General features: G+C 46.1%; 1 protein-coding gene across 7 annotated transcripts in view; it reads left to right on the top strand.

The window, feature by feature from the left end:
• Window positions 1-27248, top strand: part of LOC107383294 (cytoplasmic dynein 1 intermediate chain 1) — a 109268-nt gene that overhangs the window by 19445 nt on the left and 62575 nt on the right. For 6 of the 7 annotated variants that reach the window (XM_070541463.1, XM_054745063.2, XM_054745057.2 and 3 more), the window contains 4 exons: window positions 7984-8079; window positions 20177-20348; window positions 24221-24320; window positions 24476-24601. In XM_070541463.1, the coding sequence (XP_070397564.1) occupies window positions 7984-8079; window positions 20177-20348; window positions 24221-24320; window positions 24476-24601 (494 nt within the window). The remainder of the gene's footprint in view (window positions 1-7983; window positions 8080-20176; window positions 20349-24220; window positions 24321-24475; window positions 24602-27248) is intronic. The other variant, XM_054745055.2, reaches the window with a different exon arrangement.

The raw sequence follows: 27248 nt of genomic DNA, 5'->3' as shown, positions 1-27248 counted from the left end.
TGGTTGGGTCTGGACGTTGCGGTTGCCAGTGCCTTCAATTTGAGCTCAATAAATTCATGTTTTAATATATTTATATTGTCAGCTGACATCATTTTTTGGCTCTATAATGTTAACCTAGAGCTTACCAACACCCCATTCTGGACTCCAGTGTTTCTTTTATTGAAATAGTTTTGATATACATTGTTTTTTGTTAATAGACTACGGTGGCCCAGGAGGTTTAATGAAATGCAAAAGCCAGAATAGAAATAATAATAAACAGAGGTGTGGACTTGAGTCACATGACATGAATCCACGTCAGACTTAAAGGGTGTTTCTCAATGTCAAGGCGCCTGGCCTTGCGAGGCGATGTCTTGTGAGGTCAACCACCTTACTTACGAGGCCACTGTCCTTTCTTGGTCAAAGAAAACTGTTAAATGGAACAGACTTGCATCACGTGACTGCAGCTTCCATGGCAGTCATGTAACATCACGTGACATGGGAGATAACGTTATATTTTATATGTATAACCCCCAAATTCCACTACCTCCGCTCCGCTCCGGTCCGCACCCGCCTTCCGCAGCCGCTCGCTTCCGAACTCAATTTTTACTGCTACCCGCTCTACAACGGCTCCGCTCCGGTGCGGAGACCTGAAGTGGGCAAACAAGCATGCGCGGGATTTTCGAGATCTTGCGATACAGTCCGAGCAATAAACGCGGAAGTTATATCCAAACACCCGTTGTGTGGGAGAAGCATCGAAATGAACCGTTTTATCTGCCCATCATTTGTGTTGAGAGATCAGCAGTGTTTGGATCAACAAAGTGTGACTATTTTGATAGTGGAAACTGTATTTATGGCTTACTTTTGTGCATTTAAACTTCAGCCGCCATAGTTGTTAAAAGTTGTTAAACCTGTGCATATGAAACAAAAAACGCCTTTTGTTTATCGATTTATTGTGAAAAACGGAAGTTGTGCTTGCTCCCTTTCCTGTTGGGCGGTTGTGATTTCTGTCCATTCACTGCGGAGGTGCTCCGGCGTCCGGCAAAAATAGGATCGATTCTATTTTTGCCGGACGCCGGAACAGAGGGCGGCGCACTGCGCTGCACTGCCGGAGCACGGCCGCAGTAGTGGAATTGCTCTGATTGACTACAACGGGACCGATTTTGCTCCGGAGTTCGTGCCGGAGCGGAGGTAGTGGAATTTGGGGGTTAGTTTCAATATAAATATATAACGAGCCTTTTACTTTTTAAATTTTGAATATATTTGTTAAATTAAATATATAAGTGAGTTACTACCCACTAGCCACCAAAGCTGCAACTAATAAACAACTTACCAGCCATAGATAACTTCTTTGGATCTAAAAAAAACATTTTAAATTAGTTGACTTACTTTTAAACTTGAAATTTACCCCCGAAGTAGCTGCCGGCTTCTGATCCACCATCCTTTTGAAAATACAGCGATGTATTCTGGGTAATTTTTGACCAAGGCTAGGCTGCAAGACACCTCCCGTGTATACTTGCTCAGCTAGCTAAACGGCTAACAAACGGAGAACACACTCCTCGGTAGAACATGAACATTGGAACACATCTTGGCGGTTCCTGATGACGTATCTCCTAGGCAACTGGGGCGGGGCCAAGACATCAAAGCGAGGTTCCTTGGCATTGAGAAACTCCCAAAGTCTCTTTCCGGAGTATTTCTCTTATCCGATGACACCATCTAGTGGCTGACAAGCATATCACACAAATAATTTCTCCTTCCGTTTTTTTAAGATGGTGACTTCATTTTTCTAGTTTATTTATGTCCTCCTGTAGCTGACAAACAGAGCTAAAACACGTTGTTTGACGAGTATTATTCTCATGTCATGTTTTCATATATTTATATTTAAGAGACTTACTTGTCCGTGAAAAGTTCATCAACTCTGCATCAGCCGAGGTGTTCCTTAAATTGGAAGCACGTAAGCGGTAGTTTAACGCTATTGGTTAGTTCTGGTAGGCGCTCAGTTTCCTATTGCACGGAGCTCTGCGGGGCAGGGGGCTTGCTTAGCAAGAAAAATAAATAAAAAGACGTAGTGCTTTCATTATATCACAGTATGTGATAAGACAATCACGTTTACGGATTTCTGAAAAATTATACATAATTTCTGAAAGAGGAAAACTCTGGAAAGCTGCTTTAAGTCATTAATGTGATTACTTTAGGTTTGACTTGAAAAATTGTGCAAAGACTTGGACTTGTACATTAGTGACTTTGGACTTGAATGAGACTGTTTATGAGTCTTGATATTTTACCCAATATTTAGTTTAAAACACAGTAATTTCACTCATTCTGTAATTACAAGCGCGGACATCTCTCTGTTGGCCAGTGGGTGTGTAAGAAAAAAAACAAGCTTAACCCCCATCTTTGTAAACGGCGCTACAGCAAATAATATTTATGCTAAAGAGAGTAATTTATTTTGGGTACGTACACTACAAATACGCAGTGCAAAAATTAAAGAACGGTAGGTGGTACTGTTTATTTTTTATTTATTCGTTTTTTATTTTTTGCTATGATGAGATAACATAGTTTAGCTGAAGTTAAATGAACACATAAGCATGAAGCAGCAGTTGTAGTCAACTGGAACGTATGCTTAATTGAAGTTATGCTAAAACCTTAAATATGCAAAAAACACAGTAAATGAAAGACATATTTATCGATTTTGTTCAGTCATGCATTTGATTAATGACATCTTTTTAAAATAAGTTTGTTGGCAATAGACACATTCATCCATCCATCCATTTTTGGCCGCTTATCAGGGGTCAGTTGCTGGAGCAGTAGCCTAAGCTGGGAGGTCCAGACTTCCCTCTCTCCAGACACATGGGCCAGCTACTTTGGGGGAATCCTAAGGTGTTCCCTCGCTAGCTGTGAGACATAGTCCCTTTAGGTCTTCTCTCGGTTGGATGTGCACTGGAAAACCTCACCAGGGAGGTGTCCAGGAGGCATCCTAACTAGATGCCTGAGCACCTCAACTGGCTCCTCTCGATGTGGAGGAGCAGCGGGTCAACTCCGATCCCCTTCCAGATTACTGAGCTTCTCACCCCTTCTCTAAGGGAAAGCCCAGACACCCTGCGGAGAAAATTAATTATTTCGGTCACTACCCAAAGCTCATGACCATAGGTGAGGGTAGGAATGTAGATTGACCAGTAAATCGAGTGCTTTGCCTTCTGGCTCGGCTCTCTCTTCACCACGACAGATTGGTACAATGCCCACATTACTGCAGTTGTAGCACCAATCCGCCTGTCAATCTCGTGTTCCATCTTTCCCTCACTCATGAACAAGACCCCAAGATACTTAAAGTCCTCCACTTAGGGCAGAACCTCATCCCTGACCTAGGGAAAGCATTCTACCTATTTCCGAATCAAGACCGTGGTCTTGAATTTAGAGGGCTACTCTCGTCCCAGCTGCTTCACATTCGGGTGTGAACTGCTGCAGTGAGAGTTGGAGATCACGCTCTGATGAAGCCAACAGGACCACATGATTTGCAAAAAGCAGAGACTCAATCTTTAAGCCACCAAAACTGATCCCCTCAAAATAATGATGCACCGATATGAAATTTTTGGGCCGATCACTGTTATGGCCTATAACCGATATTTGCAGATACCGATATACTGACATTAATGCTTCTAAAATCAGCAGATTTTGTATAGAATGAAAATTATTAAAGCTGAATTTACATTATTATATACACACAACGCACATATTTACACTTCTGAGATGATTACATTCACTGTTCACATGACTAAACAATTACACATCACCCCCCTCATCCTCTGAAACAGATAAACAAATGGAGACAAAATAGAAAAAATATTGTTGTTAATATCGGCCCAGTTTTTTTTTATCGGACCGATATGTTAAAAAATTACTAAAATTGGCCGATACCGAAATTGACGCCATTATATTGTCCATCCCTACCTCAGCACCTTGGCTGCGCCTAGAAATCCTGTCCATAAAAGTTATGAACAGAATTGGTGACAAAGTGCAGCTTTGACGGGGTCCAACTGTCACTGGAAACAAGCCCGACTTACTGCTGGCAATGCAGACCAAGCTCTGACACTGGTCATATAAGAACTAACAGCCTGTATCAGAGGGCCTGGTACCCCATACTCCCGAAGTGACCACCAAAGGGCCCCCTGAGGTACGTGGTTGAACGCCTTCCCCAAATACACAAAGCACATGGAGATTGGTTGAGCAAACTCCCAAACTAAGGGTATAGAACTGGTCCAGTGTTCCATGGCCAGGATGAAAACCACATTGCTTCTCCTGAATCCGAGGTTCAACAATCCACCGGACCCTCCTCTCCAGATCCCCTGAATAGACTTTACCAGGGAGGTTCAGGACTGTGATCCCCCCCGTAGTTGGAACACATCCTGAGGTTCCCCATTTTAAATAGGGGGACCACCACCCCAGTCTGCCAATTCAGTGTAACTGCCCCCGATGTCCATGTGATATTGCATAGGCGCATCAGCCAACACAACCCTACAACATCTTATGGAACTCTGGGCAGATCTCATCCACCCCCGGAACTTTGCCACCAAGGAGCTTTATGACCACCTCAGTGACCTCAGCACAAGAGATTGGAGAACCCAACCCAGTTTCTGTTTCCTCACTCGAAGATGTGCCGGTGGGATTGAGGAGGTCTTCGAAGTACTCCGCCCATCCACAGTGTCCTGAGTAGAGGTCAGCAGCACACTATAAACAGTGTTGTAACGCACTTCTTTCCCCTTCTGAGGTGCTGGATGGTGGACCAGAATCTCCTCAAAGCCGCATGGAAGTCTTGCTCGATGGTCTCACCAAACTCCTCCCATGCCCAGGTTTTGCCTCTGTGACCACCCGAGCCACATTCTGCTTGGCCTCCTGGTACCCATCAGTTTTCTCTGGAGTCCCACAGACCAAAAAGACCCGACAGGACTCTTTCTTTAACTTGACAGCATCCCTACTCATCGATGTCCACCAGCGGGTTCGGGGTTTGCCACCACGACAGGCACCGACGACCCAGCGGCTGCCTCGACAATGGAAGTACGGAACATGGCCCACTCAGATTCAGTATCAGATTCAGAAAAAGGATGTATTAGTGTCTTCTTCGACAGTGTATGTTGGACTGCCTCATTGACTGACATCCATAGAGGTAAGTATGTCACATTGTTCGTTGTCCAATAGCATGTGGACACAGTTTGAAAGGCAACTGTAAATTCTGCCCCACGTCCAAACTCTATCTTTTGGTCGTGGCCAGATCATCAATTCACATATTGACTTTTTGCACACGACGTCATGCCACTAACACACCACACACAGTGGGAATTGGGTCAAAAATCAGCATGATTATTATAGCTATGGCCGCGTTTCCCCAGATTCAGAGTAAAGAGCACGTTTTCCATGTTTTAGTTGCAACATTTGTAGCAATGAATGTTTCACTGTTATATTGACCAGAACAGTGTAATGAAAATCACACGAGCTATTCACGCACAACAGATTCATGCATGCATGTGTGTGTAGGTTGTGAAGTTCTGTCTGCATTCACTCTTTTACTCATCTGTATTTGTGTGTATGTGCCATACATCTGGTCCACACCGTGTCTACATACCTGCTGGGCTTTTGGGAACCGGCTGAGGCCGGTCAGCCTGAGTAAGCAGCTGGGGGAAGATTGAAGCAGTGAGATGCAGAGGCTCGGTGGTACCGAGGATATCATTACCCCAAGCATGTCGCTGGCCAAAACAGGAGCCCCCAAGTGGAGTTTCATCAAGGTGAACCCCCGCCTGCGTTGAGGGGGAGTATACCAGTTAAACGGCTGTCCAGCAGCGAGGAGAGGTATTAAGCGGCAGGTAGAAGGAGAAAGCATCTTGTGACTGGAATGAGGTGTAGAAAGTATGTGTGTAGATACTTCCAGGGTAGCTGGCAGACACTGTCCTGCTGTGAGATTGTCTCATATGATTTCCTTTTGCTGCTTCTTTTACAGCGCCTTAGAAAATCATGCAGGGCCTCTCTGTGTCTTTGCTTGAACACTTTACATACATTTTTTATTTGTCTTTTTTTCCAGCATCATTTGCTATGACCTATTTTTTTGCACTGAATACTCAAAAAAGTATATCTGAAAGCTTCCACTAAAAGGAAATAGCGGGGATATTTTTGGTGTGGGACTTTGACAGAACAGCTTGATGCATGGCCGTTGGCAAAGACATCAGCAGTATCTTCATACGGGAATTGGACCGTCTCCCCTCGGTGAGGTAACCCATAAACCATGAATCATTGCTCCTTTGCTCTAGACTCCTGTGGTCCCACAGGCTGACAGTTTGACCGCTCCTCAATGTGGTCTCTCTCCTCTCTTCACGCTCCTCCCATCCCCATCGCCACACATTCCGACCGCCGGACCAGTCACTTCAGGTCAAACAAATAAAATGGACTAACAGTTGCACGTTAAGCATGTTACTGTTTTTCTGAAGCGTTTGTACGTACTATAAAGTGTATGGGTACATTACAGTGGAGAGGGATAAAGCCTCTAAGGGGTTGATTTAAAAAAAAAAGTAAAAAGCAGGAGATGAGGGTTTCCCTGTTCTGGGCCGTCTGCCCGTCTCTTTCTCTCTGGCCTCTGCTCCAAACTGGTGGGTCACTGGTGTTTGGATCCTTTCTGCTCACTGTAAACCACCAACTTGGACAGCGCCTTAACTCAATGTGTTTGATTTAGCAGTCATTTATTATGTAGACATAGAATGAAAATTAAAGTCATGCATCAAGCATGCCATGCTGAACGGAGAAATTAAAACATATAGATAAAAAACACAGACCAGGATGTACTCTGAAACCTAATATCATGATTGGGTTAAGGATTTATTATCTTAAAGATGAATTCAGACAAGCGATCAGCAGTTGCAGCTTTAAAAGAAGCAGTGAGTTTATCAAAAGCTTAGTGATAAATGGACAGTTCATCCGGTGTGAGAGTGGCCCTCGAGCAAGTGGGTTTTAACAGTGCCCCGGGCCATACTCCAGCTGAGTTAAACACACTCCAAACTGTGTGTCTGTGTGCGTGCGTGCGTGTGTGTGCGTGTGTGTATATGAGGGAGGGAGGGAGCGAGACATGACATTTGTGAGAGCGTGATGTAGTCACTTCCTCCCACTGGACTGAGCAACTGTTGTCAGCTTGACCCTGCCAGTTAACCCCTCACCACCCCTGGCACCGCGGGCAAGGGCCCCTGTTTGGTTCGGAGAGAAAGGCAGATTGTGTGTGCGTGTGTGTGTGTGTAGTGTGTGTGCGCAGACCGCAGGTGTTTGATCACAGTGTCAGGGTGTTAAGAGGTCTTCAGAGCCCCAACCCCCCCCCAAACTTTCTGCATCTGTTTGAGAGGAAACCTGAACAGCGGAAAGGTTGGCGAGGGTTACCAACACATAGCCCTGAGGGCTGGGGCAGCAGTAATGGACAAGCAGGTGTCTGTGTTGACAGTAACCCTTCATACTTGAACTCGAAACACACACACACACACACACACACACACACACACGTCACAATTAATTCAGAAGAGCCAAGTGTAATTGCAGAGCCTGATTGGAGTGAATGCGGAGGGAATCCCCATTTACACACACACACCACAGGATCTTTATTCTTGGGGTCAAAGGTGAAAGAGAGAGAGGAAAGCAGGCAGAACTTAGATTTCCTGCAGCCTGTGTGTGACCAAAATGGCCGCTGGCAGAGATCATAAACAGATTTACTTTCTCCAAACCCCCGCCACATCACTAAGAGTGAAACTCAAAAGCAGTTTTTCTTTAATTGTGTATTTTCTAAACCAGAAACACACACAGATATCTTTCTGGGTGTAAATGCAACCAATTTGGACTGAATGCTAGTCAGGTGTACTGGTGCATGTCTGGGAATAATTATTTTGTTAAGAAGGAGGGGGTGGAGGAGGCACTCCGAGGGAGGTCGGGGAAAATTGGAACAGCTGTTGATTAACATGAGGGCAATTTGCTTGTTTCTTTCTCCAGTAGAGGAGGAAGAGGAAGATGAAGAGATGATGGAGGCAAAGCCAGGCCCAGAGTCTGAGCAGCGAGATGAAGATGAAAGCAAGGAAACCAAAGAAGGTACAAAGAGCATCAGTCTCTTTGCTTATTTATTTATTTTTTTTCACCAATTTTGTGATTTTCTCTGATCATGGACAGATTCACCAATTTGGCTCCAATCTGCTGGTGAAGTTTCTCAGTCATCTAGGTCATGGTAATCCAAAGAGGTTTGAATGAAGGCAACCCTAACATTTCTCATCCGAGGAGCTTTGACAAGCCAGAGAGTTAACGCTCTTCAGAGGATTGACAAATTGACAAAGCTCCTCGGATGAGAAGCGAAACATCTTCAAGAAACCAAAGAAGTCCAGTTGCTTTATTCAGACCTCTTTGGAATGGCTCCAGTCACCACCAAAAAGGTCTTTTACAAACACTAGAATGAGCACAGAGGTCCAAACACATGAGACGGTGTCCTTGAATGTCTGTAAACATGGTGGTTTCTACCTAAGAACTCACATCCAGACTAAAATGTTTCAGCAGAAGCACCATAATATCCGGAGGAAAACCGAACACTTAGCATGCTACCTGTGCTATTTCCCAACAGCTATTAGCTGACCTATATGTATTTACACACAGGCTGTTTACACCAACTCAGACTGCCTCTGCAGGAATAAATAGCTAAACAGCTAAAAGGTTTAAACATGTCCTGCAACATCTTCAAGTAATCAACCTTGTTTGTCTTTGTTTTGGTTCAACTTTATATAGCAGTGTTTGGGCTGCAGCCCATTTTCACACAATCTTTTCTTTTTTAGCCATAATGAGTAGCTGCTCATTCAGTGGGGCAAAAAAGTATTTAGTCAGCCACCGATTGTGCAAGTTCTCCCACTTAAAATGATGACAGAGGTCAGTAATTTACATCATAGGTACACTTCAACTGTGAGAGACAGAATGTGAAAAAAAATCCATGAATTCACATGGCAGGATTTTTAAAGAATTTATTTGTAAATCAGGGTGGAAAATAAGTATTTGGTCACTTCAAACAAGGAAAATCTCTGGCTCTCACAGACCTGTAATGTCTTCTTTAAGAAGCTTTTCTGTCCTCCACTCGTTACCTGTATTAATGGCACCTGTTTGAACTCATTATCGGTATAAAAGACACCTGTCCACAGCCTCAAACAGTCAGACTCCAAACTCCACTATGGCCAAGACCAAAGAGCTTTCGAAGGACACCAGGAAAAGAATTGTAGACCTGCACCAGACTGGGAAGAGTGAATCTACAATAGGCAAGCAGCTTGGTGTGAAAAAATCAACTGTGGGAGCAATTATCAGAAATGGAAGACATACAAGACCACTGATAATCTCCCTCGATCTGGGGCTCCACGCAAGATCTCATCCCATGGGGTCAAAATGATCATGAGAACGGTGAGCAAGAATCCCAGAACCACACGGGGGGACCTGGTGAATGACCTGCAGAGAGCTGGGATCACAGTAACAAAGGTCACCATCAGTAACACACTACAACGGCAGGGAATCAAATCCTGCAGTGCCAGACGTGTTCCGCTGCTGAAGCCAGTGCATGTCCAGGCCCGTCTGAAGTTTGCCAGAGAGCACATGGATGATACAGCAGAGGATTGGGAGAATGTCGTGTGGTCAGATGAAACCAAAGTAGAACTTTTTGGTATAAACTCAACTTGTCGTGTTTGAAGGAAGAAGAATACTGAGTTGCATCCCAAGAGCACCCTACCAACTGTGAAGCACAGGGGTGGGAACATCATGCTTTAGGGCTGTTTTTCTGCTAAGGGGACAGGACGACTGATCAGTGTTAAGGACAGAATGAATGGGGCCATGTATCGTGGGCTGAAATATAACATTTTGGTGGAGCTGGGTTCCGACTGTCGATATGGTCCCCTCCCCGTAGCTCAACGCATCTCTGATCGCAGCGGCGCCTGTCTGCTGCACAGCTGTTGGCTTGTGGAGCTCTCTGGAGACCTCTGTGTTCCACCCAGTTCTTCCCAGCAGCAGCTCGGTGCATCTCTGACTGCAGCGGCGCCTGTCTGCTGCACGGCTGCCGGCTTGTGGAGCTCTCGGGAGACCTCTGTGTTCTACCTGGTTTTACCCAGCGGTCAGCCAGGCGTATCTCTGACTCAGAAGCTCCAGTGTTGTGCACAGTTAACTCCGGTTGTAGCTAGGTAGCTACCTCCGTTAGCTTAGCTCCCACCTCCGCGTTAGCTTTGGGTTAGCTTGTAGCTACATCGCTTCAGTTCGACGGGTGTCATCATTTGATCCCAGCCTTACAGCCCCACCCTCAGCTCCACCTCTTTTCCATTTTTTGGAATTGTCTGGACTTGACGGAACCTGTGACACGGACAAAATGGTGGTTGGTGGGAACCTCCCATTTTGGCACAAAAACTTATATTTGGAGCCTATGGACACGAATTGTCCAATATATATATGTCGATGGCACACACTCACACACTCACACACACACACACACACACACACACACACACACACACACACACACACACACACACACACACACACACACACACACACACACACACACAAACACACACACACACACACAGTTTGATGGAGGGATTTCTATCCAATCAGTGAGAACAGGACGTGCACATTGATTGGACGAGGTATTTCTAGGATTGTAGGTTTCAGTTGTTTAAAATTATTCTTTATTTTGAGAAAAAAATTTAAGTTAAGTTAATTTTAACTTGCGTCATGGAGATATGGTGAGTATGTCTTGTCTAGTCAGTGCGCTGATTACATATATGGGTCATATATTTCATTTCATCCTTATTAATCTTTCAGCGTAATAATAATATTCATTTCAACTTCAGTAGTTTAAGCACAGATTAATCAAAACATTTCATTTAACCATACTGTCCAGTTCATTATATGATTAGTTTCTCATATTGTTCACTTCATTACATGATTTAATTATGAAAGTTCATCCATCTTGTTCTGTGAAGAAGAGCAGTCTTAGATAAGGGGGAGCTTGCGAGGGACCTTGGGCAAACAACAGTATCTTTCTTGCAGATTAAAGGCACCAGTTAAGACTTATGTCTCCAAATGGCCAGATACTGAAGAGGTCAGACTGTAGGTGGAAAACTAACCATTCCTGGAGGCTACAATATGTAACACACACACACACACACACACACACACACACACACACACACACACGCGCGCGCGCGTGCGCACTGCAGCATTTTAGAATAATTTAAATGACTAATTTAACTACATTGAGCTGCTTTTGTAATCATTTAATCTTATTCTGGAGTAAAATAAAGAAACAATCTAAATCATCACATACTGTATCTGTGGCATCAAGAAGCAACTTGTGAGTTCAAACACAGGGATGGAGCACAATGTTTACAACTGAAACAGTATTAGGATGTTTTCACTCACAGAGACCTGCAGGTCTTCTGTTTTATGAGCAAACCACTGAGAATCTGCTTGTTATGATATGCTAAACAGTATTTTGCCGCTTCCATGCGGAGCGGTAGGGAAACACATGTCAAACACGGAACCGAACCTGGTTACCGAACCGAACCGAGAATATAAGAATATATCATTTCTATAGCGCCTCTCAAGATAAAACTCACGAGGCGCTTAAGCATAATTCTGCGTACTCGAAGACGCATAAGAGACCTGGATGATGAAGTTCAATGGTTAAAGGAATCACTGAAGCAGTGTGAAGCGCTCCGTCGCTCGTCTAGGCGGTACCGTAGGGGGCGAGCTGCCGTGGTTCGCCGCATGCTACAGGAGTGAGCTATCTAGGTGCGCACAGCGTCCCCCGGTCCCCTCCTCCTCCCCCTCCTCCCTGTCCGGAACTCTACCTCACCAGTCTGAAGCAGCCACCCTGTCCGTAACAAGTCCGGACCTGCTACTAGGGGCTTTGTCTGGTTAAATTACGGAAAACGTTATCCGGATGTTTGTATTCAGACACAAAGGTCTTACGGACAGAGTCCAGAACATTTCCGTTTTCATGGCCTGTCTGAAAGGGGCTTACGTCACTCACAAACATGTCTATTTCAGTTTCAGTGAAAGAGTGTTTTCTAGACTTCTCAGTTGCCATGGTTGCACGTGATACGCCACAGATCAGATGACTTATGAAATGACAGGTGAAATTATGACAGGTGAAATTAGAAAAATTAGAAAATAGTGCAAAAGTTCTTTTATGTCAGTAACTCAACTTAAAAAGTGAAACTAATATATAAGATAGACTCTTTACATGCAAAGACCTATTTCATCCTTTATTATAACTGTGATCGACCAAGATGGCGCCGAGGAAGGATGCCCTGGTGCTAACGTGCGTCGTGTTTTGTTTGTTTTTGTCTGCAAATTGTGTGTCAGTGTGCTCTTACACCCGTGAAGAGCTTCTAAACGTCAGAAAATCAACGCCGACAGACCTACTTCCAGTTTTTTTAGTGGGTGTGGCAGTGTGGGTGGGTCCACCTCTGTCTGGAGAGGGCTCAGGCAAATCACTAACTACAAGCCTAGGGCCCAACATGCTGCTGACGATCTACAACTGGCTGAACAACTTAACTCCTTTTATGCAAGGTTTGAAATGCAACACCCATCCCCCACACCCCCTACTGCACAGGTTTCTTCAGCCACTCTGGTGTCACATGCAAGCCAGACTAAATAAATGTATTATTTAGTCTGGCCACGCTCCATTGACGGCTCTCGATTGTGGGGCGGGTTCTACCGTTGTCTTTCAAATGATCTCCGCATTCTACTGGACAATGAATGTGACATACTCTTGTTTCACTCTGTTGCATCATCCCACCCACCAGGCATATAGAGTGCCCTGCTTGGCCCACAAAGCGGATACAGCTCTGTGATTTGTTTACTAAGCAGATAGAGCACTATGATTGGCCCACCATTATGGACCAATCACAGCTCTTAATGTGTTTGAAACCCCTCTAGAGCGCTGTGATTGGCTAGCCAGAGTCCTGATAGGAGCTGCGGAGGTTCAAATGGAGGGTGCCTAGACCATTCTTTGCAAAGCAAGAATTTGGTCTAGTTCACTAGGCTATCCCCCACCACCTTCACCACTGTGAATAGTACAGTCCCCGCTGACCACCCCTCCCCCTCCACTGCCTTCTCAATGACAGAAGAGGATGTGCTCAGGGTTTTCCGTAAGCAAAACCCACAGAAATCCCCGGGCCCGCACAGTGTTTCCCCCGCTACCCTGGGACACTGCGCAGAGGTATTGTGTCCAATCTTCACAGACATCTTTAACATCTCCTTGGAGTCCTGCCATGTTCCAGCCTGCTTTAAGCTGTCCACCGTTGTCCCTGTCCCTAAGAAACACCGTATCACTGGACTGAATGATTACAGGCCTGTGGCGCTGGCGTCTGTAGTCATGAAGTCTTTTGAGCGCCTGGTCCTCCCTCATCTCAAGTCCTTCACCTCCCCCCTCCTGGACCCTCTGCAGTTCACATACAGAGCTAAAAGTTCTGTAGACGACGCCATCAACCTGGCCCTCCACTTCATCCTGCAGCATCTGGACTCCCCGGGAACCTACGCTAGGATCCTGTTTGTGGACTTCAGCTCTGCGTTCAACACCATCCTCCCTGCTCTGCTCCAGGACAAGCTCTCCATGCTCAACGTACCCAACCCCACCTGCAGGTGGATCGCTGACTTCCTGACAGACCGTAGGCAGTGCGTGCGGCTGGAGAAGAATATTTCCACCACTCAGACAATTAGCACAGGATCTCCACAGGGCTGTGTACTTTCTCCTCTGCTCTTCTCCCTGTACACAAACTGCTGCACCTCGAGCCATGACTCCGTTAAACTGATCAAGTTTGCGGACGACACCACCCTCATCGGGCTCATCTCTGACGGTGATGAGTCCGCCTACAGGAGGGAGGTGGAACGGCCGGTGTACTGGTGCAGCAGCAACAACCTGGAGCTTAATGCTCAGAAGACAGTGGAGATGATTGTGGACTTCAGGAAAGTAACAGCCCCATCTCTCCCCCTCGTCCTGACGGACACCCCCGTCACCACTGTGGACTCCTTCCGCTTCCTCGGAACCACCATCACACATGACCTTAGGTGGGAGCCATCCATCAGCTCCCTGATCAAAAAGGCCCAGCAGAGGATGTACTTTCTGCGGCAGTTGAAAAAGGCCAAGCTGCCGGCCCAGATGATGGTGCAGTTTTACACGGCCATCATTGAGTCCATCCTCACCTCCTCCATCGCTGTGTGTACGCTGGAGCCACAGTGAGGGACAAACATAGACTGCAGCGCATTGTGTGCTCTGCTGAGAAGGTGATTGGCTGCAGCCTTCCATCTCTCCAGGACCTGTACGTCTCCAGAACTCAGGGGGCGTGCAGGTCGGATAGCAGCTGACCCTTCGCACCCGGGTCACAGACTTTTTGAGCCGCTTCCCTCAGGCAGGAGGTTACGGTCCATCCGGACCAGAACCTCCCACCATAAAAACAGCTTCTTTCCATCTGCCGTTAGACTTGTGAACAGCTTATAAACACACAACCATGCTCGTCTTCTGCACTCGACACAACGTCACGTTATCGGCCATGTTACCATTACCTGCCATTTTTTATAGCTGAAAGTTTTATTCTAGTTTTTTTTTAAATATTTTTTCCTATTTTATTCTATTTTTAATCTTATTATTCATGTTATATGTAGCACATTAGTACCAAAGCAAGTTCCCAGTTTGTGAATTGTTTGTTCACTGACAATGGCATTAAACCTTTTCTGATTCTGATTCTGATGAGTATGGCTTCCAGCTTATGAAAACCTCACTTTTAAAATCTCAGACAATTAGAATATTGTGAAAAGGTTACATTTTCTAGAATCAAAGTCTCTCAGCTAAGGAATCCAGAACCCCTGCAGAGGGTTTCTGAGCCTTAGATGGTCTCTCAGTCTAAGGTGGATTACTAACATAAATTGACATTAGCACCAGATTCAAATTTTTTTACTTTCCCCATTATTTGGCAGAAAGTGGGTGTGTAGGAGGCAGGACCTGATCCAAAAACACCTGGGGCCTCAAACCTAGGAAGATGTCATTTATAATGCATGAATCGTGTACAGCCATATGTAGGCAGTGTTTTGTAGGTTGGACAATTATTTAAACTCGATAAAGTTGGTGTCTTCATATGTTTGAAACAGATTTTGTGTTACAAAAATATTAATTGGATTTTTATTGTCAGTAGATCAAACTAAAGGTATTTTATGGTACTTTAGACTGATTCCAGTATTATAAAAGTTATTTGTGTTATAAACTCTCAAAACTTCTAGTCACCAATAAAAAGTCGAACTCTGACACACGCTGACATGAATCAGTGTCTGCCATCTCTGAACTCTGGATATTTTAGGGTTCAAACCTCTTTTGTAGCTTCAACTGTTGACTTTCTTTTGCTTTTAGAGCATTTAAACTCTGTTTTAGAACTAGAGTTGACAGCCTCACTCTGCAGAACACAAACATTCTCATTCTTCCTTCAGTCTCGCTCTTCCTTCATCTTCTCACATGCTGCTGGTCAGTCTGTCATGAAACACGGTCACTGGTGTGTGACGCTCTCAGCCAGTCGGTGGTTGTATCAGATGGGAGGGTGGGGGTAGGTTACAGTTGGGGTTAAGGCGGGTCCGGCATATCAGCTCCATGGCATGTGGGGGTCAGCACTGATTAAAAACCTGTCACTTGACCCCTTGGCTGTGTTCCAAAGTAGAAAGGAATAGAGTAGTGTGTGTGTGTGTGTGTGTGTGTGTGTGTGTGTGTGAACTTTTATTTTTTAAGACAAAAGAACAAAAATAATGCACAACGTTTTGAATACATTAAGATAAAAGGCCAGATGAACACTTGAATGGACAGAAAAATGCATTTTTAGCTCCATGTACCACGTTGTCTGTAAGACGAACACACACTCGTGCACACACAGTCATCCATCTCCTGGCCTATTAGAAGTTCTGGCCTTTGATCCCTGCCACTCGATTCACTGAGTCTTTTCTGACAACGCGTAATGAATACAAAGGGATGGAGGGGATCAAAGTCAAGAGGCGGGGTAAAGGTCGATACACGTGTGTGTGTCTGTGTGTAAAAAGTTGCATGTGCTCTTGGGGACAGTGACTTCCAAAACGGGACGGCGTGCTGTGCAGCCATTATGTTCAAAGGGAGGCGTGCCACTCAGAGGGCTTTGTTTTCCTCTAGTTTATGCAGTTCTTGCTGTAGGAGTTTTATTAGAGCAGATGCATTAGAAGTTGTTTGTAGTTCATTATGTTCTGGATGGGATTGTGGTTTTCATGGAAATGAAGGGAAGGTTAATTCGGCATCAGAAGCACATATTTTAGTGCTTTTGCTGGAAGCAGAAATGGCAGTCTGTAAATTTTGTCTTTGTTATAATGTAACAGTGGTAGAAGAACCCGGGACACACTGAGCTAACGTTTATCTGCACTTACTCACTTAGAAAAGGCTTTCGGTTTGGTTCAGTCCATCATGTAGACAAGCAGATCTGGAAAAAATGATTTATAAAAAAAGACGTAAGAACGTTGAGAGCTGAATTTCTGATTTTCAGAAACCGTTTCATCATACAGTCATTTTTCATCAAAGATTACAGTTTGAAGGCTCCATTCCTTTCACCTATTATCATTTCTATTTATCACTTTTAAATAAATCTTTATCGGATATTACCATACAGATCTGCCTGCATGACCAAGTCTATGTCCGATTAAAAACTCTCCAACGTCGTCGTCTTCGTCGTCTTCCTCCGCTTATCCGGGTCCGGGTCGCGGGGGCAGGATCCCAACTAGGGAGCTCCAGACCGTCCTCTCCCCAGCCTTCTCCACCAGCTCCTCCGGCAGGACTCCAAGGCGTTCCCGGACCAGATTGGAGATGTAACCTCTCCAGCATGTCCTGGGTCGACCCGGGAGCCTCCTGCCGGCAGGACATGCCCGAAACACCTCCCCGGGGAGCCGTCCAGGAGGCATCCTGACCAGATGCCCAAACAACCTCAACTGGCTCCTTTCGATCCGGAGGAGCAGCGGTTCTACTCCGAGTCCCTCCCGAATGTCCGAGCTCCTCACCCTATCTCTAAGGCTGAGCTCGGCCACCCTACCCTGTATCCGCAGTCTCGTTCTTTTGGTCATTACCCAAAGCTCATGACCATAGGTGAGGATTGGGACGTAGATCGACCGGTAAATCAAGAGCCTGGCTTTCTGGCTCAGCTCCCTCTTCACCACGACAGATCGGCTCAGCGTCCGCATCACTGCAGACGCTGAACCAATCCGCCTGTCGATCTCCCGATCCCTCCTACCCTCACTCGTGAACAAGACCCCAAGATACTTAAACTCCTCCACTTGAGGTAGGACCTCTCCCCCGACCCGGAGTTGGCAAGCCACCCTTTTCCGGTCGAGAACCATGGTCTCAGATTTGGAGGTGCTGATCCTCATTCCAGCTGCTTCACACTCGGCCGCAATTCTACCCTGCAAGAGCTGAAGGTCAGAGCTGGATGAAGCTAGGAGGACCACATCATCTGCAAAAAGAAGAGACGAGATTCTCCTGCCACCAATTTTGACACATTCCACACCACGGCTGTGCCTAGAAATTCTGTCCATAAAGGTAATGAACAGAACCGGTGACAAAGGGCAGCCCTGGCGGAGTCCAACCCTCACCGGGAACAGGTCCGACTTACTACCGGCTATGCGGACCAAACTCACGCTCCTCTGGTAAAGGGACTGAATGGCTCTTAACAGAAAGCCACCCACACCATACTCCTGGAGCGTCCCCCACAGGGTGCCCCTGGGGACACGGTCATAAGCCTTCTCGAAATCCACAAAACACGTGGATTGGTTGGGCAAACTCCCATGCCCCCTCCATCACCCTTGCAAGGGTATAGAGCTGGTCCACAGTTCCACGGCCATGACAAAAACCACATTGCTCCTCCTCAATCTGAGATTCAACTATCGGACCCTCCTCTCCAGTACCTTGGAGTAGACCTTTCCAGGGAGGCTGAGGAGTGTGATCCCCCTATAGTTGGAACACACCCTCTGGTCACCCTTCTAAAAGATGGGGACCACCACCCCGGTCTGCCACCCCACAGGAACTGCCCCCGATGACCACGCAATGTTGCAGAGACGTGTCAACCATGACAGCCCTACAACATCCATAGCCTTGAGATACCCAGGACGAACCTCATCCGCCCCCTGGGCTCCGCCACTGTGTAGTTGTTTGACTACCTCATCAACTTCTGCCCCCTAGATTGGACAGTCCATCCCCAGGTCTCCCGGCTCTGGTTCCTCCTCGGAATGCGCATAGGTGGGATTGAGGAGCTCCTCAAAGTATTCCTTCCACCCCCAGTTGACGTCAGCAGCTCCCCATCCCCACTGTAAACAGTGTGAGCGAGTTGCTGCCTTCCTGTCCTGAGTTTCCGGACAGTTTGCCAGAACCTCTTAGGAGCCGATCGATAGTCTTTCTCCATGGCCTCACCAAACTCCTCCCATGCCCGAGATTTTGCCTCTGCAACTGCCACTGCTGCACCCCGCTTGGCTATCCGGTACCTGTCTGCTGCCTCCGGAGACCCACAGACCAGCCACGCCCTGTAGGCCTCCTTCTTCAGCCTGACGGCTCCCCGAACCTCTGGTGTCCACCAGCGGGTACGGGGGTTGCCACCACGACTGGCACCGGCCACCTTGCGACCACAGCTAGGAACAGCCGCTTCAACAATCGCACAGTGGAACAAGGCCCACTCGGAGTCAATGTCCCCCACTGCTCTCGGGACGCGGTCAAAGCTCTGCCAGAGGTGGGAGTTGAAGACCGTCTTAACAGGTTCTTCTGCCAGGCGTTCCCAGCAGACCCTCACTATGCGTTTGGGTCTGCCAGGTCTACGCGGCATCTTCCCCTGCCATCTGATCCAACTCACTACCAGGTGATGATCAGTTGACAGCTCTGCTCCTCACTTCACTCGGGTGTCCAAAACATACAGCTGCAGGTCAGATGATACGACTACAAAGTCTATCATCGACCTGCGACCTAGGCTGCCCTGGTACCAAGTGTACCGATGGGCATCCTTATGTTCGAACATGGTGTTCGTTATGGCCAAACTGCGGCTTGCACAGAAGTCCAATAACGAAACACCACTTGAGTTCAGATCAGGCGGGCCATTCCTCCCAATCACACCCCTCCAGGTCAAGCTGTCATTGCCCACGTGAGCATTGAAGTCCCCCAGCAGGGCAATGGAGTCCCCTGATGGAGCACTATCTAGCACTCGTCCCAGGGACTCCAAAAAGGGTGGGTACTATGAACTGATATTTGGCCCATAAGCACAAACAACAGTCAGGACCTGTTCCCCGACCCGAAGGCGCAGGGAAGCTACCCTCTCATCCCCCGGGGTAAACCCCAACACACAGGCAGAGAGTCTTGGGGCTAACAAAAAGCCAACCCCAGCCCTCCGCCTCTCACCCGGAGCAACTCCAGCAAAGGAGAGTGTCCAACCCCTCTCAAGGACTTGGGTTCCAGAGCCAATGCTACGTGTCGAGGTGAGTCCGACTATATCTATCCGGTACTGCTCAACCTCTGCCACATGCTCCTGCTCCTTCCCCGCCAGCGAGGTGACGTTCCATGTCCCAAAAACCAGTTTTCTTGTCCGGGGATCGGACCGCCAAGGCTCCCGCCTTGGTCTGCCACCCGATCCACATTGCACCGGATCCTTCATGTTCCTCCTGCGGGTGGTGGTTCCACAGTTGGATGAGCTCATGTATCCGGTTCGGGCTGGGCCCGGCCGGGCCCCATGGGCGAAAGCCCGGCCACCAGGCGCTCGCTCACGGGCCCCAACCCCAGGCCTGGCTCCAGGGTGGGACCCCGGTAACCCTCCAGGCCGGGTACTCCGACTCTTTGAATTTGCTTCCGTGAAAGATCCTGTGAACCGTTCTTTTTAAAAAGTCTCCAATGTCGGTAGAGGAATGTGATGAAGGCACTAATCCTAATCCTCCATCTGGACTGAGCTGGTTCGGCTAACGGCTCAGCTCACCCTGGAGGGCGCAGGTAGAAACTTTGGGTAACAGTGAGGAGTCTTACCATGGTGATGAGTTTATATCTGTTATTGACACTCACTTTTAAAGTCATCAAAGGCCATGTAACAGTTAAACTAGACCATCTGCCTGAATATTGTCTGACTGCTGATTGTTCCTGGCTGTTGTTCAGGCTCGTTCCCATTCCTGCGAGAGCTGACGGAAGAGGAGAGGCAGCAGATCCTGCACTCCTCTGAGTTCCAGAGCTTCTTTGACTGCAGCATCCGGGTGATGGAGAGGGCTCTGGCTGAAGACAGCGACATTTTCTTCGACTACAGTGGCCGAGACCTGGAGGAAAAAGAGGGGTGAGCAGTTTTGTGCACACTCACCCTTCAGACTTTCCATTTAGATGCAATCTAAATTTCTCTTAACAAAAATCTCAGCTGCAAATGGAAGCATTCACTAAACATCACCAGCTTCCCAAAGCTAACTAACAGCCACTGTGTGGCTCCTAAAGCCCAGGAGTCTTTGTTCTCTGGAAAGCATGTCTTCATAATGATGTCACGCTCTCAGATGGTAAATGATTCCTGCAAACTGACAGCCGTCACATCTCAGAGCATTGTCTTGGAGATGGAGGTTATCTGAGCTTATGGTGGAAGCTGGGAGAGTCGTGAGTGCAAAGCTGTTTTAGGTTACCGCTCTGCTATTATGGAACAACTGCTTTCACTGACTTACTTGGATTTTGACCACCACAGCCGCAGAGAAGCACGAAGCCTGTGGTCAAATAAAGATTATGTCTAAAACAGGCCCAGCGCTCAGCATCAGACCTGTTCTTTTTCCTAATTCCTCCCCAGCGACGTGCTGCAGCATAGCCTACATTCCTCAGCCTTGCTTCTTTTTATACAGTCTCACCCAGCACTTTGAGACTAAGTATAACATAGATGCCATTCTGAAGCCGTGTGGATGTCATGCTGCTGCCTGTAATTTGTGTTAATTTGTGCTCCAATATGAGAAATGTGTATGACCTGGTAACAGAGTTGACATTTAGAGGTAAGAACTCATAGCTGGCCCAATGTTCTGCTGCAGCCAGTAACGTCAGATATTCTCTTATAGATTCAAGCTGCGTTTTTACAGCTTTTAAAGACTTCAATAACATTTGTCTGAGCACTGCAGAGATTCTAGTGATGCATTTTTTGTGTTTGATGAAACTTTTTTATAAGCATGGAAAAAAAACTAAAATCCAAGGAAAGCAGAAAAACGCGGATCGGATCAGCATTTCAGCGCTCCTCTCTTTAATGTAATTACTGTTGATTCATCATTTTGGACAAGCCAGGAGTGGATTTACATTAGTAAACAGAGCATTAAAGGTGCAGTATGTGAGAATTTTACTGTGAGAAAATCCCAAAAGAGTCTAAAGTTACAGTCCTTGTGGAAGGAAGGTTATACTGAAACATATTTCATATCCAGCTGGCTGCGGGGATTGTCAGTTTTTCTCCTCCACATCTTTAAGATATTTATAGACAAATAATGTGTCAGTTTTATTTATAATGGTATTTATTCATGTAATGCAACTGCAGATGCCTCAGCCACCTCAGTATAAATCTAAATGACATTATCACACCAGCTGAGCTGTACAATCACACTACTGTTGTGTTTTTACTTTCATTGTGCTTTTTAGAAATTATCCTCATTTCTTTTGTCCTCCATCGCACGTACCTGTGTTAGTGTTTATCCACCAGTAACAAATGTCCCCATCACACAGATGATCACCGGGCTGTGTGCGGTCCTAAACATAACCTCAGGGTTAGGAGTTTACCATTAAAGATTTTTGTAATTGAATTGGTGGAGAAGTGGACGAAGAAACCTAGAGGAATTAATCTCTTTACTTTAAGGCATTGGTTCCCAAACTTATTTAGCCGCGCACCCCCTTCTATGTCCCGACCATGTCGAACCCCCCCCCCCCCCCCCGCCCCCCCATCGGGGCATGTCTCTCTCTCTCTCTCTCTCTCTCTCTCTCTCTCTCTCTCTCTCTCTCTCTAATATATCAGATGTCAAGCTAAACAGACAGGGTTAAAAAAATTCCCCATCACTTTCATTATTTAAATAGTAATTAATAAACATTCGATACCATTACAATTTCCTTTGATTTAATTTTAAATAAATATTTAGAGTGCCCAGGTAGCACATAAACAATGCAATTTAACGGTTTTCTTAAAGTAGGAACGTTTAACCTGTGTGGCCAGAGCGCTCTCCTTCCTTCTGCTCTGTGTAAACCTGAACTTATGACCTACTTGTGCGTAATCAAATGTCAATAGGGGACAAGATATAGCCATGATGTTCACTTTTACCTCAGACCGACTTATTGCTGTTTTATGGTGTGGCTGAATCTGCGATCCGCTGCCACGCGGACTGGAATAACACATGCTGCAGTAACAGGACTTGTGGTCAGGTTCATGAGGAGTCACTGGCTGGAGCGGACCCGACTCATCCCAGAAGCTAATATCTTAGTTTGACCTTGAATGAAAAATAACCTCTTAAAAGTTTTTATCGTGGTGGAGGCAGCGTTCATTTCTGCCTTCAGTCTGACGGCGCGCCGGAGTTAAAGCAGCGTGCGCGCTTATTGAATCTGTGTGTGTGTGCGCGCGCACGCGAGCGCAGCACAGCCGCTCAAGTCACTGCGTCTCGTTATTGGCGCTATTTAAACTTCTGCCCAGTCCAGATGTGCTCACATGTGCACCTGTGAGCCGTGGTTCAGCCAGAACGCGTCTGACCTCTGACAGACGCACTCTGAACTTCAGATCTTCAGCACGCTGTCAATAGCCTGAATGGGAATCATTTCTTGTTATTTAGTTACATCCACAATGTTCTGTGTGTGAGGTTTACAATGTCAGAACACCTGCATGAGACAGGGTGTTAATTACAATCTGCCAGAATGACTCACCACCTTCAGATTCCTCCAACACCGTTAAAAATGATCAAATACGGAACATATCGGCGTGTGCAGGCCAGAGTGCTGAAGCACTCGGCGCATTGTTATTATGAAGCTAGGGCACATGTGGAGGACACGCACTCAAAAATATACTTGTTTTCACTTACATTTATTGGGCCCACTTACTTTTTCTTTGGCCCACCCACAAATGAGTTTCTACAATAATGGTGACACATGACAGACTTCTCTAAGCTCCGCAGCCATTACACTTTTCACCTCGTGCACCCCCTAGCGGCAGCTCGCGCACCCCCAGGGGTGCGCGCACCACACTTTGGGAATCCCTGCTTTAAGGTATTAAGAGTATTTTTGCATCCTTTTATGCTGCTGTGAAGGTCTCTACTGCCTGTGATCACTCCAAATGTGAAAAAAATCCATTAATCCGTTTTCTGTCAGTGTTTGGTTTTAGGACTTATGTGAGAACAAGCCATTTCAAAAAGTCCCCATTTGTGATGTCACAAAATTTGAATTGGACCACCTCTCATGTTTAAGAAAACTGCTGCTGCTGGTGGAGCAGCTTCTCTACTCTGAGCCCCTCCCAGATATTGGAGCTTCTCAGCTTACAGCAGCCTGAGTAGGGGATCGGTGGGCGTGGCTAGCTCCAGCTTTTTTTCTTAAAGTGACAAAGCCCTGAAACAGCTCACTCCAGAAGGTACTGTAACTGTCAAGAATAAAACTGCTGAGATTGCTCTCTGTCATGGAAATGTATCAATATGTTTATCAATAAACCCATTTCCTGCAGCTAGAGAGAGGGACAAGAAACAATGAGGCAGACACACAACCAAATCACGATTTAGTGGCAAATGCTCCGAACATCTGGTCACAGAGTTTATTTAAAGAAAAAGATAAGGAAGGAATGGGAGTGGATCATGTGTGTGAGAGAGAGGGTGTGTGTGTATAGGAGGACAACTGTGTGTGTGTGTGTGTGTGTGTGTGTGTGCGTGCGTGCGTGCGTGCGTGTGTGTGTGCGTGTGTGTGTGAATGCTTTCAGGACGTTCAGCTAACAGATCTGTTACTAGAACCAAAGTAATGAAATATAACATTTCCACAACACTTTCAATTAGAGGGATTTAGTGCAGAGAACGTCATGAACATGTTTTGTATCAACCATACATTTGTTGAAATATCACAATATGTTTCTTTTAATAAATGAATACATCACATCATAGTTTATGTATTAAGTCTTTTAACTTTCTGAGCCATGTTCCCAGCACCTGGTACATTTTTTCTTCTCTTCATTTCTTCTTCTAGAGACTCAGGTAGTGGCTCCAGTTTGTCCTTCAGCCGACTCTTCTATGACGAGCACTGGTCCAAACATCGTGTTATCACCTGTCTGGACTGGTCCCCTCAGGTCACTCTGATCTCATCCCTTAACACGTTCCAATAACTCTCCACAGATTCTTCTCAAAACTTTCATTCTCTGACATTTTAAGAGAAAATCACTTTATATTTATGGATTTTTTTTATCTGTTCTGCCCTCCTGCTTCTTTCCTTTCCCTCTGTCAGTACCCTGAGTTGTTGGTCGCCTCCTATAATAACAATGAAGATGCTCCTCATGAACCAGATGGTGTTGCCCTGGTGTGGAACATGAAGTTTAAGAAGGCAACCCCAGAGTACATCTTTCACTGTCAGGTATTTCCAGATGTCTAGAATATGACTATAATGTTTGAACTGAATGTTTAAATGTATCCAGTCATTCCCAAACCTAACTTGAGGGTACCAACCAAGGGTTTTATGAGTAAATTTAAATCTCCATCTTCAGGTTAAAAACTCTGCTCCACATTTATTCAGAACCAGCTGTGGCTGATGGCTAAGCTGAAAAACATGACGTCCGCAAATTACTGCGCGGCTGCGCTGCACTGGTCTCCAGGTTAGGCAGCCGCACCTCCACCTGGCTCAGCCACTCACCTGCTGATATGACACGTTGGCGCTCGGAGCCGCTCGCCTCCTTGAAAAAACTGCCTCCTCCCCTTTTCATCAAATGATTGTGATTAACTGGAAATACTCCAGAATGCTGCAGAATCTGTGCCTGCTTTTTTCCCAAGGGGTAAGTCTTGTGCGAGTGCGTGCTTGCGTGCACGCGCGAGTGTGCACGAGCTAGTTAACAACTCGTTTTTAGATTGAGAAACTCTGACAGTGCACGCGGGGGTGTTGAGGGGTGTGCAGTGAGTCTACCACTGCCTCAGTGCCGCTGTTTCGGTCCGCCAGACGGCGCCTCTTTCAGAAGCGTTTTCCTAACAGGAAGTGTGGATGAAATACGTCTCCACCCATGCCTTGACTCTCACTTTAAATATTTAGTGATTCTTAACTTCTTCCTGTGAGACTGGTGGGGTGGCACCCTAGCGCCCCTTATGGTTGAACCGCCACTGCTCAGAAAACCCCCACGACCAGAACACATATGCCATAATTCCAACCCTGTACTCTACTGAGAGTGAATTGTATCCATCCGTTTAGTCTTATAGGACTTGTGGAGGCCAGATTTTAAAAGGCTGAGGTTTAAAGGGAAGGACACAAAGACACCGGTAGAATGAGGTTGAGGATTTTCAGAGGTCCCATGAATTTGGAAAGACCATGTGTTTGAGTCGTGAACTGCCATGGTTTACCACTTTCTAATCTAACACTGCATGAGTGTGTGTGTTAGCCCACCCACTTGGGTCTGATGCTACATCAGTAATGCTGCCGTAGGTCTTTCTCATGAGATATAAATCAACTGTCCAATCCTGACAGTTTAAAGGATTCCTTTAAGAACAAACCAAGTTAAATACTGTGTAGAATTAGTTTTACATCCTTTCATGGCACCATATGTCCAGCTGCTGCAGAAATAAGTGCGGTTACATGCACATATCACAGCCACGTATCTTGTCACTGGAACTTTCTGCAGACTTTCAATGTGGTGCCTTCATAAAATATGCACCGAACATGTACGCCTGACGTTGTTACCAGTGTGGTTTCTGTGCCTGCTGATCTGTGAATTGTCAGCACAGAGCAGTAGACTTTTGGAAACAAGAGTATTTGTGTAAGCAGCCAATAAAATGCTGTGTGTATCTACGGGAGAGGGGTCTTTTTCTTCTTCTGTCGCGTGAAGCAGAGCTGCCCGGCAGTGGCTAAGTGGACGGGAACATAATGGCACCATTTAGCCCTGGAGAATTCTGAAATCTTCATTGTGTCACTCATTTAAGTCACTTGAACACACAGTTTACTTGTCACAAGCAGAGATGTGTTTTAATTGAGGGCTAATGCTGAGAGGAGAGAAAAAGAAGACCCTTGAGTGCCCAACACCCTAGCCAGCATGGCCTGGAATTCCGCCTTGGTCTGTTTTTTTTTGACAGGAAAAAGAAAAGTGACACTAAAGAGCAGTAGATGATGACATTAAGATCCAGTATTTAAATACATAATACAGTATAAGATCATAAACGTGATGGTGAAAGTTGGTTTTGCAAACAGCTCTAGCTAGCTGTATATCAGAGAGCTCTTAATGTGTGAGCCTGTTCTGCTGTTTAACCCCATGAAACCAGAGGCCTCGGTGCCTTTTCCTCTTCTGCAGCTTTTTCACTTCCACCTTCTGCTTCAGGCAAGAATAAAAACCATGTGCTTTCTCCCCCCTGCATCTGTAATCACACTCTTGCCATTTGCTATAACACTCAGACATGCACGTATTGCACGCTGTGTGGCAAACCCTGCTGCTGTTAGCAAACAACACTTCAGACTAGTTCTTATTTTGTTTCTCAGATTTACACACAGATTACTTTTTGTTGTAGCAGTGTGTGTGTGTGTGTGTGTGTGTGTGTGTGTGTATGTATGTATGTATGAGTGCGTGTGTGTGTGCGTGCGTGCGTGCGTGTGTGTGTATGTATGTATGAGTGCGTGTGTGTGTGTGTGCATGCGTGTGTGTGTGCGCGCGTGTGTGTGCGTGTGTGTGTTCCTGAGCTCTGCTTCTCTGATGAAGATGTTTATTCCTGTACTAATTTAATAAATTAGGGTTTCTGTGTTTATAAAAACTTTGTAAAATTTATGATTTTCTAAAAATAAAATTAGCTTTGTCTAGCTTACAAGTGAAACGTGTCCAAAAGTCCATTTATTTCCATAATTCAGCTTGAACAGAGAGACCATTTAAAACCCCAGTGTGTAATATTTTTACTTGTTTACTATCAAATTGTGTGTATCCAGTAGGGTTGGGTGATTTGTAATCATTTCCCACCGCCAATCATCAGTCCAAGAAATTACGATGGGCGAGTTATTTGTGCATGTGACCAATGGCACCCCCAAGGGGTGGCCATGG

This window comes from Nothobranchius furzeri, chromosome 11 (assembly GCF_043380555.1).
Source record: "Nothobranchius furzeri strain GRZ-AD chromosome 11, NfurGRZ-RIMD1, whole genome shotgun sequence".
Taxonomy (NCBI): Eukaryota; Metazoa; Chordata; class Actinopteri; order Cyprinodontiformes; family Nothobranchiidae; genus Nothobranchius; species Nothobranchius furzeri.
The sequence above is the reverse complement of the archived record's forward strand: the minus strand, read 5'-3'. Positions and strand labels throughout refer to the sequence as shown.